This window comes from Merops nubicus, unplaced genomic scaffold (assembly GCF_000691845.1).
Source record: "Merops nubicus isolate BGI_N331 unplaced genomic scaffold, ASM69184v1 scaffold3653, whole genome shotgun sequence".
In the NCBI taxonomy this organism is placed as follows: Eukaryota; Metazoa; Chordata; class Aves; order Coraciiformes; family Meropidae; genus Merops; species Merops nubicus.
The window spans coordinates 1-11,018 of record NW_008599396.1 but is presented as its reverse complement, the minus strand read 5'-3'; the positions used below and the strand labels follow the sequence as shown (position 1 = coordinate 11,018).

General features: G+C 47.3%; 1 protein-coding gene across 1 annotated transcript; it reads left to right on the top strand.

Moving 5' to 3' along the window:
* Positions 1-417: 417 nt before the first annotated feature.
* On the top strand, positions 418-8,247 carry LOC103770101 (papilin-like; the record flags this gene model as incomplete). The annotated part of the gene is made up of 9 exons (XM_008937350.1): positions 418-533; positions 1,799-1,859; positions 2,143-2,245; positions 3,129-3,263; positions 3,608-3,727; positions 4,502-4,582; positions 5,636-5,808; positions 6,895-7,018; positions 8,121-8,247. Coding segments are annotated over 9 exons (1,040 nt in total), but the record flags the coding sequence as incomplete, so codon positions are not given.
* Positions 8,248-11,018: the final 2,771 nt, after the last annotated feature.

Genomic DNA, 11,018 nt, shown 5'->3' with positions numbered 1-11,018 from the left:
TCTTAAGTATCTGTCTTGGAGCCAAGGATTTGGGATTAAGTGGCTGTACTGATCTGGTGTGGAGTGACAGCACTCATAGTCCCCAAAGTAACGTTTTGCCTTTGCTGCCTGGCTGAGAGGGAGGTGTTATCCTCTTTCAGATGGTTATTCAGGAGTGCTCAGATTCTATGAATAGACAAACAGTAACAGTTTAAGGGAGATTACAAAGCTGGATGTGCTGTATGGCTTCAGGAAGCTAATACTCCTAGATATTAGAGGCTGGACGTTTCTGATGTATTATTCTCTGCCACTTTTCCTGCTAGGAATAGAGCCCAGCAAGACAGTTTCTTTGGAAGGAAAACACACAGGAGCTCTGCTTCATCTTCATTGTTTTTCCCCTGTGTTGCCCTATCTGGTTGATATGTCTGGGTTTTCCAGGGCCCCCGGATGAAGCGGCAGACTGCTGCCTGGGGGAGCTGGGGTGAGTGGGGCCAGTGCAGCCGGAGCTGTGGTGGTGGAGTCAGCCTTCGGCAACGGCGCTGCTACTCCCAAAGGTGAGGCCTCACCTCCTTTTTTCTTTCTTTCAGTGTGTTTTCCTGCTGCTGAGCTCCTGCACTTATGTTCCAATGTACATCCAGAACAAAATGACCTAGTGTTTGATTCCGGGGAAAAAGCCACCCGAGTCCACTTTGAGGTGATCCTCAGCTTCAGTCTCATCACTGTCATTTTGAATAGTGCTTTCTTCAACACATCCTTGCTTTGGCTCCTTTCCTAGAGCACAGTGAGTTTCCCTGTGAGATCTGAGGCTCTGCAGTCAAGTGATTAGTATGGCAGGAGCTGTTCCATCAAGTCTAGCGTGGCAAGCCCTGGGGGAAGAAGGAGAACAGTCCAGGAGTTTCTCTCCTGAAATCCAGTGACTGTGCCAAGTTTTTCTCAGGCCTGTGATTCCCAGGAAGGTAAATTGCCCCAGAAGAAATAGAGGAGTGGAGTTGGCTCAAGCAGCATTAATGCTGTGACATCTCATTTGCACCTGGGTTAGATGCAGTGAGGGCAATAACTGGGACTGCACCTGTTGGGAGTGATGGACCTTAGGGATGCTGTTGTGGATAAAAATAAGGAAAAGAGGGGGGAAAAAAAAAAAAAAGCCAGACTGTCAATAATATCCTGAAAAAAACCCAACATTTTATGTTTAGAGAAATTAGCAGGTTTTTTTTTTTTTTCAGTAGAAGAATCCAGAGTTACAGAGCACTGCTTCTTCTCACCCAGGATAACGAAAGGTCTCTCTTGAAGGCTGCCCGTATGGTATACACATGGCAGAACCCCTGTCTCTCCATTTTAGGAATGCTGAGATATTAGACACTGGTTGGCTTTTCAGATCAGTTTCCTCCATAACTGTTACTCTCCATAATTCTCAGCTGAGTCACTTGACTGACACTTTCCATAGACATGTTTAGCCCTTCCTACTACTTGGCCATTACCCTCCCACTGCTCAGAACCCATTTCTGGTTGTGGTATGGACACCTTGACTATTTGCTGGAGGACACAAGACTGAGAGCTCTGCTTCCATTATTTAGTAAAAACATGACCCTGAAGAGTCATACTGCATCTGGTCATGGCGTGTGTCCCAGTCATGCCACAGCACAAACCATAGCAGAAGTTGGCACTAGAAGATGCCTGCTTGCTTTAGTGGAAGAGAAGACTATATTAGTTATTTTGCCCTCTCAGGAAACTGTGTGAAGGTGATCTGTGTGTCTGCCACAAGATGATTTTTTGCATGTGTATTCTTCAGAAAGCTTTGTGTTGGTTTGCTGTCTTTCAGGACAGAAGGTGCTTCCAGTTGTGTTGGACCAGCTCGAAGTTATCGGTCATGCAACATTCAGGTACAGTGCTCTTTGTGCTCTGCTTTTTGATTTTGCTTGCCTGTTGCTCCTTTTCCCCTGACAAACTTCATTCTTGGTCAGAAGTAATCTGTCATTATTAGTTTCTCTTCCTCTGGCATCACTGGTGAATGCAGTTCACCAACAGCACCCCTTCAAAAGCATATTAAATTTATGCCATGATTTTATATGGGAGCAATAACAACTAGAAACCTAATTTTCTATTGTACACTTAATTTTCCTCCATTTTATAATGGCCCATGACAAGATTTTCTCCTCCCAACAGAGCTGCCCAGATGGCTCCCGGGATTTCCGGGCAGAGCAATGTGCAGAGTTCGATGAGACAGAATTCCAAGGGAAGAAATACAAGTGGCTCCCATATTATGGAGGTATGACAACCCTGTAGGGTTGCACTTGATCCCTAATTATCAGCAGCAGGTTTTGAAGTGGCTGTAATGTTTTTGACTGCAGTGTCCTCATAGGGTACTTCCTTAGTTGGAGTGGGGGTGCAGGGGGTGACATGGGAAAAAAATCTCTTTCCAGAAGCAAAGCATTGCTCTCATGAAGACACGGGATGCACGGGCCAGGAGACAGCTCCCACTCCAGCAACACGTAGTCATCTCTCCTAACAGCCATTCTCTCAGAAGCACTGTTCAAGAAAGCTGGAACTGCAGCTAGGTCCTAAAGTATTAGAGAAGCTGAAGCTCTGCTCTATTTTTCAATATTGGCTAAAGAATATGAGCAGAGCACGGGAGAAACTAATGCATATAATTAATGAGTGCTTCAGAAAATGTGACATCACTTTTAATTGGCTTTCTTGAGGAACCACCTCAGAAGGTAGTTGTAAGAATCAGAGGTCCTTGCTCTGAGCTTTGACATTTTATCATTCACAATTGTTTAACAAATTACAGCGGATTTCAAGGTTAATTTAAAGGTTTGTTCATTAACTGTTCTCTACCAGCACTTGTTCTCATTCTAGAAAGCCTTGTACTCTGAGCAGTCCTACTAAGGAATAACCAAATATCTACCTGGCCCAAGGTCCCCTCTCCACCACTGGCTGGCCAAGATGCCCATGGAAATGGTTATATATCATGAGATTTTACAAGGGTATTTTTCCAGCCCCCAGCAGTTTGTGACCCAGGAATCTGTTCAATATCTGCCACTTAATCTGTCTGCCCACTGTTTCTGCTCCCGTGATCTAAAACCAGGCTCCTGATGCATTATCAGGCTATTAGCTGTGCTACATAATGTTCATGTTTTCTCTCCTACCAGTGCCTAATAAGTGTGAGTTGAACTGTATTCCCAAGGGAGAGAACTTCTACTACAGGCACAAGGAAGCAGTGGTAGATGGGACTACCTGTGAACCTGGCAAGCGGGACATCTGTGTAGAGGGAGTTTGTCAGGTTAGTCATCTTGTTGCTTCCTTCATTTACCGTAGGGTCTGTCAGTCTGTCTGGTGCCTCACTTCGTTTTATTTGACCTTTTACAGTAGCCTCAGAAAAGGAGAACTGTTTTGTTTCCAAGGTGCCGAGGAGCACGTGGACAGCATTTATCTACCGGCCTCTGAATGTGAAATAGAAGATGCCAGCTCTGTCCTTTCTCTGACAACTCCTTCCCTGCCCTGTTCTGGTTTCCCAGACACCCTAATTCAGGCTTTCTCATCAGATCACTCCAGAATCTGGCCATTTTTGATTTCTTTGCTCTGTCATTATGGTTTATTCATATCGATGCTCCTGTGCTCTGACAGGCAGTTGGCTGTGACAACATGCTGGAATCTGCCAAGATGGAAGACAAGTGCCTGCAGTGTGGAGGAGATGGCAGCACCTGCTATCTTGTGAAGGGCACTTTTGATGTGCCCAGCCTCCCCAAAGGTACAGATGATCTGGGTAGTTTGGACAGGTGAGAAGGAGAGAGTAAAGTCAAGCTACTACAAGGGCCAGTGGGGACTTCTGCTCACATGATACTTGTAGGCAGGCTTTGATATTCATCAAATGTCCCTAAGACACGTTGCTCTTTAGCTGCTTTAGCATCAGAAAATGTATTGATGGCATGATCCTGGGAACTGCTTCCTTAGTCTCTGTACAGAGTGAAGTAGTGAAGTACTTGCCATGCTGCTGGTGTCCTTCCCTTCTCAGTCTCCAGCAGGTGTTGTACAGTACTATATGAACATCACCATATACCTCCTTCATAAGACTGTCCCACTGTCCAGTGTCTTGATAGCCCCACCAGCATTAATGCAGGACTAGAAATGGGGCTACATCTTCTGCATTTGGCCAGTTTTGAAAAATCTCGAGATAACAACTACACTTGTGGGCAAATCTCTCTGTGTTGAGCTCCAGTATGATGCTTGCTGAAATTCCAAGATCTTAAAATCTAAAAAATGGACTTTGCACTGACTCTGGTGGTTGCTTTTCTGAGGTGTAACTGGAACTTCTTGCACATGGACTGACCTGTGGCTTGCATAGGATGAAGCTATTCAGAATCCAGATAAAGTGTCAGCTGAAATGCTTCAAGCCACCATCATAAAACTCATCCATCTGTTCAGGCACTAATGAAACCATGAGCATCTTTGGCACAGAAGAGTCACTTTGTGGCATCCACAGACAGTTACTGAATAATCCTCTTATTTCCCCCCCTCCCCCCAGGTTACAATCAAATATTCATCATCCCTGTGGGAGCCACAAGCATTCAAATTAAGGAGGTTATGCCCAGCAGGAACTTCCTGGGTAAGACTAATGTCAGAACTTGTGTTATAGTCATTTGGATTCCAGCCATTGCATTAAAATTTGGGTTTCAGGTATATTGGACTTTGGGATGTTTACTTCAAGGGATTGATATGGCAGAGGGAAAAACCTCTGAAAACCAGGATCTAAGTGTGATATAAGTGTTAGTGATGCTCAACTCTGGGCTTCATGTTTAGATCATTTTTTCTCCTGTGGTGATCTTGCTGTTGAGGGGGAAATAAAAATACCCAAACCATGTTCAGACTTCCTGTCTGGAACTTAGAAGGAGTCTAGCTGATATAGCAAAATTTGGCTAGGAGTTCTGCTGTTTGCTTGGTGAATGTAAACCCTTACTACTCCTGCCATCCAAAAGTTTGCACTGGGCTTCTTTTCCCCATAGATATCTTTTGGGTACAACCTCAAACTCTGATCATGCTGCAAAGGGTAAAAAGGAGGAATAAATGTCCTCACCTAACTTTCTGGGCAGAGCTGAGTAAATTCCAGCAGAGAATAGTCTTCTGCTTTCTGACTCTTCCATCAGAAATCACTTCCATCAGTGGCTATCAGTGGGGAGTGCAGAGACAGGGCTGGAATGTGCTGGAGGCTTTTGACTGTGAAGCAAAAAAGTGCTTGGTCTGCAGGAAGGGTGGTGAGAACTACAGTCTGAACGTGGAGTAGTTTCTGGCAAGAGAGCCTTCCAGGGGGACAGCATTGTTGGAGGATGATGGTCACTTGTACTTGTCACACCTGCAACAGTGTTGAGTGGAAAGAGGAGCATCCCTGTGGAGTTCTTAGAGGCCTCTTTCAACATGTGAATCTTTGCTGTGTTGGTAGACACTGCTGTATGAGATTGTCAACACACAAAAGGTGCTGCAGGACAAAGGGTTGCAGCACTGATGGAAAGGAGCTGGGGTTCACATGGCAGAGCTGAGAGCTCTGTGGGTTGCTAATACCTGGAGCAAGCTCTGTCCTGTGGTATCTGGAGTGGAGCCAAGAGCCAGGTTATAGCTATGTTAAGTTACTGCCTTTTCTTCTGTGGCACGTGTGCTTGTCCAGCTGTGAAGAACGTGCGAGGGGAGTACTACCTGAACGGGCACTGGACCATCGACTTCAGCCGGGCGCTGCAGGTGGCCAGCACGGTGCTGCACTACGAGCGTGGCTCGGAGGGTGACCTGGCCCCAGAGCTCCTCCACGCCAGGGGTCCCACCACGGAGCCCCTCGTCATCGAGGTAGGCGGCGGTGCCTGCCCCCGGCTGGCCCTCCTGCTCTCCTGCTTTGCCTGGCAGCCCTCGCTTTGTGCGGTGGGAGCGTGTTGGTGGGGACCCCCTAGGAAAGGCTGGAGAAGTGATGAGGTCCTCAGGAATCTTACCAGGCTGTAGGCCCCCACGCTAGACCAAAGTGGTCGTCTTGCAGCAATAACACTGTTTGCTGCTCTGGTTCTGTTGCCTGGAAAGGAGCAGGGCAAGTCTCGATGTTGCCTGTTCCCTTGGACTCTGACATTATGGGAGGGGAGTCAGCAGCAAATGGTGTTGGGGCAGGGACAGGCTCTGGGGCACTGCTTGTTGTAGTGTGCTGTAGGCCAGGAAGGGTGCCTACTGTTACTGGAGCAGCTGGGGATCTCCTGATGCTGAGCACCTCAACACAAGAAAGACATCGAGGTGCTGGAGCAGGTCCAGAGAAGAGCAATGAAGCTGGTGAAGGGCCTAGAGCACAAGTCTTATGAGGAGCAGCTGAGGGAACTGGGGCTATTTAGACTGAAGAAAAGGAGGCTGAGGGGGGGACCTTAACAGTCTCTACAGCTTCCTGAAAAGATGTTATAGAGAGGCAGGCACTGTTCTCTTCTCACAAGCAACTAGTGATAGACCAAGAGGGAATGGCCTCAAGCTGCTCCAGGGCAGGTTTACACTGACACTAGGAAGAACTTTTTCACTGAAAGGGTTACCAGGCATTGGAACAAGCTGCCCAGGGAGGTGGTTGGGTCACCATCCCTGGATGTGTTTAAAAGCCTCGTAGATGTGGTGCTTGAGGATATATGGCTTAGAGGTGGATTTGGTAGAGTAGGGTTAATGGTTGGACTCGATCTTAGAGGTCTTTTCTAACCAAAGTGATCTGATGATTCAATGAGAGGGATGAATGCACCCTCCTCTGAAAAATAATGCTCTCTGGGAAGTCATAGAAGGCAGGGAGGAAATACAGCGTAAAGAGTACGGGAGGGGTGCAGGTCAGCTCAAAGCCTCAGCTGTGGTGGGGAAATGCTGTGAAGGGGAGAAGTGCTGCTGCTGCTCTTCCTCTGACTCTCTCCCGTGCTCCCGCAGCTCATCAGCCAGGAGCCCAACCCCGGGGTGCAGTACGAGTACTACCTGCCCGTGCAAGGACAGCCCCCGGGTTACAGCTGGAGCTACGGGTCCTGGAGCGAGTGCAGCGCCGAGTGTGGAGGAGGTGAGGGGCCAGGACCTGCTCTCTGAGGCTGGTGAGGGTTTGTGTCCACACCCCGCAGACAGTGTGCCCGTGTGCTGCCCTCTGCAGCTGCGTCCCAGCAGGCTGCTCCTGGAAGGCAGCACACGTACCTGCAGCGGGCAGCTGAGCTTCGGTCACGCCTGGAGCCACAACAGGACTGTCTCCCATGCCTTGTCCTCTCTTATTTTCCATGCCCTAGTCCTCACGCTTGTTAGTAGGATCTGTCAGGAATCTTCATGGATAGACTTTGCCTTGTTCTTTGTTTGTTTGTTTGTTTTTTTCTTCAGTTCTTTATGTCCTTTTCAGGCCTTTTCAACCACTTTGAGAGGTATTCTCCAAACTGACCTGGCCTACATAACTGAATCACATCATTCCCCTCTACCACAGCCTGAAAGATTGTTTTTCTACAGGGGGACTGTCAGGTCTCCTGGGGTATCACATCATATTCAGTTTACAGATTCTTCCACAAGGAAAGTTACGGATTTTAAGCTAAAAAAATACCCAACCAACCAAAAAAAAAAAAACAACCAAACAAACAAAAAACCCAATCAAACAAACAAAAAACCCTGCTTCAGCTGACTAGCTGATCTAGAGCTCCTGTCAGCCTCTTCTAGTTTTCTGTGCTGATGGACGTTTTGATAGCTTTTGCCATGTTGTGCTTGTAGGTGCTGATATTATCTTTGCCTGGGCACTTTTATCGTGTAAAAAGTATGAAGAGTTGCAAGTTTTTCTCCCATATCCCATCTTCACAAGACTGACCTTCAAACGGGAGGCTGCACACATCACGTAGGGTTCCTTGATGAACCACATGGCTATGGCACTTCCTTGTGACTCTCAATCCATAAAACAACAGGAAGATGCTCCTCAGCTACAAAGAACTATTCTGTCTCTCTTGCCCTTCCAGTGGGCTCCTGTACTGTGGGGTGGTTCATATGTGTAGTGACAGACCAAAGGACTCTTCTCCAGGTTGGCTGGGGTGGGTGTGGATTCTGCACTGCTTTAGAAACTTGTCTTGCCTACACCCATGCAAACCTGGTCCTGGGTGACTTGTGTTGATCAGGATATTCTCTTGCTTCTCCTTTAGGTTTCCAAACCCGCTTGGTGTTTTGTACCATAGACAATGAAATTTATCCAGACTATATGTGCAGGAATAAACCACAACCAGACAATAACAGGACATGTGGCCATCAGACTTGTCCCCAGACAAAACGGTAAGATTTCCTTCCTTCTTCTGGACGCTGACTTCTTCCTGAGGTGCTTTTGGAACCATGCTTTTCTGGCATGGCTCTCTCCAAAGAAGTGTTTCGCTTCTTAGAGAAAGCCAAAGACCAAGGATGGTGAAGGTAACACAGCGATGAGCATTTCTGTGTACACAAGGAAAGGGCTTAATACAGCCTATGTTAATTTTATAGACCAATGCAATTTGCTTTCCCGAGTATGATTGTGGAAGAGTCTTCTAGCTTATGCAGGGGGTAGGAAACAGATTCTCTGGGTTTTGTTCTCTTCAGCTGGATCCTGCAAAAACAGAGCAGTAGGTCGGAGCTGGTATCATTTTATGTCATTTCTGCATTCCTTGCTCTTAGAAAGGATGAATCTTGGAATGTTTTCATTCTTTGGCATTTTCAAACCCCTTTACCCAGCCATTTCCACCTTGTGCCTTGGTGGCATAGCCTTGCAGTTGGCTTCACATAGGCATCCAGAGCTGTAACCAGAGCTTGTGTATCTCACTGTGTATCTGGTGGGTGCAGCAGAGGCGAGTGCCATGGTGGGTGAAAGGGCACTTGGAAACCTGGGAATGTTTCTGAATAGATGGTAGCCTGTAGCTACTTGTTTTAAGCTCTTTAAATCCTTTGTTCTGTGTATAAAGGACTTCTTACATCTATCTGCCACAAGCCTGGAGTCACCCTGGAGCACGGAGCTCTCAGATGAGAAGGTAACAAGGCAAAGGAGCTTACACAGAGCACAGGAAGACAGCTGCTCTCTTCTGCTCTCCACCTGGTTGCCCACTGAAATCTGTGGGGTCTTTCCCCTTTGGCACTGGTGGCAGCAGTGGGTGGTGCTTTGCTTTTGATTCCTGGCAATGAAAATGTTGGTGGAGGGTGCTGGCTGGCAGCTTTGCTTGGGTGGTTGTGAGAGCTCCTGGTGATGTGATTCTCAAGCGACTGAGAAAGGAACCATTTCTTCATAGCTTTTGGTGACTTGGCTTTTCTCTGGAATCAGGGTAAGGAGATGAATGGGATGTTCTGGAAGATTTTTGTTCGATTTATCAAGATAAATCAAAGAACAGAATGGAAAAAGAGCATGATGGACTGGGACATTGAAATATTGGTCAGGATGCCAACGTGCCATAGCAAAACCCTCAGGATCTCTTCAAAGTTCTCCTTTCTTTGGCGTGGGCACTGCAGCAGGCAGAAAAGTGGCTAAAAAATGTGAGGAGTACAAGGATGTGACTGACTGAGTACTTACAATGTACACTGAGGTATGAGAAGTGAAAAAGATCAAAGCAAAACAGTTGTCCCCTAGCAGGCTGCTCATGGCTTGGGACTCTGCCTTCTGATGAGGGGCCCAGCCTTATGGCTGACTTTGGCTTACAAAGGAAATGAATCAAGTCAAGAAACATCAGAGAAGATGTCTTGGCTCTCAATTGAAGGAGGCTGTTGGTGAGCCCATCCCATTGATACAGCCTTTCTAAAACTGTCCATTTGCTTTACAGGAGCAGAATACAGTTGAGGGGTGGAAGGTGTCCCCACGGGTGGTTCTGAAAAATCTTGATCAATGACTTTTTTTGAGCCCTGCAGCCACACTGCTCTAAGTGACTTCTGTTTGCTGTAGTTGTTCCCTTTGCAAAGGAAACATCTTATTTTATGGCAAAGGCAATTCAGTTTTGGGCTAATAGTTGCACCTTTAGCAATAAAGGGTATCTCAAGGAGGGGTGAACATGGCTGAGTCTGGTGTGGCCTTTCTGGGGTAAGGTGTGAATGTGAATTGACTGCTGAAACTCCATTTAGGGGTGGTGAGGAGAGAACAGGGAAGCAGCTGGAAGGCTCAGGGAGAAAATATGAACTGCCTTCACTCCCTAGCTGGGGCCTTCCCCTCTGCAGGGGGTAGCAGCTCACAAGCAGATCACCAGGACGCTCCACCACCACCACCAGTGCCTTTTGGCTGTGCAGCATGCTGGTGCCAGCAATGAAACATCACGTTGTCCCTGAAGTCAGGACAGGCAGGCTGTGCTCCAGCTGCCTGGGCAGCTCTGAGATGCAGGAACAGACCAGGACAGGGATTTTAGGATGCAAACAGTCCAATTGTTTTGTGGACATTCCCCCTTCCATTAGAAAGGGTAATATAATTTCTGTGATAGCTTCAGCAACCAAACACTGGACAAAACCTCTTAAAATGTTGGGTCAGCTTCTGTGTCTGTGCTGCTGTTTGAGAATTTGGCTGATGGGAAAAATAAACCCATTTTCTACTGTCTGTCAGAGGAAAGTTCACAAGCACTTTTGAGAGTATCTGGCATGGTTTGCAGGCAGAGTGAGGTCTTGTGGTTTTACTGTTTCTGATAACGGCTGAAGTGTCATGGGTGGTTAGACTGGTGTAGGTTGCTTCTCTTTTAGCTGATATGGAATGTCTTCTTAATTTTTTTCTTTCCTTTTCTTCGAACGTCATCTTCTCTGACGTTCCATTCCAGGCATGACACTTCTGCAGACATCAGTAGATCTAAAGCCATGGAGAAAAATCTTCTCCCATGTGGGACAGCTCTGCACTCCCAGACACAAGTGTTTTGTAGCTGGGGATCTGTCTCTGGAATGGGACTCGGGCTGTGCATCGCCAGCTGAGCCGGGCAGCGCTCGGTGAACGGGAACTCCCCTCTGCCTCTGCTCTGCCAAGGGACATTTCCCCTCTCTGGTTACGACAGGGCCGTGACACTGACCTCCCCGGGGCCTCCGGGCGCTTTAGCGGGCTTACGTTTTGTTTGCTTCATTCT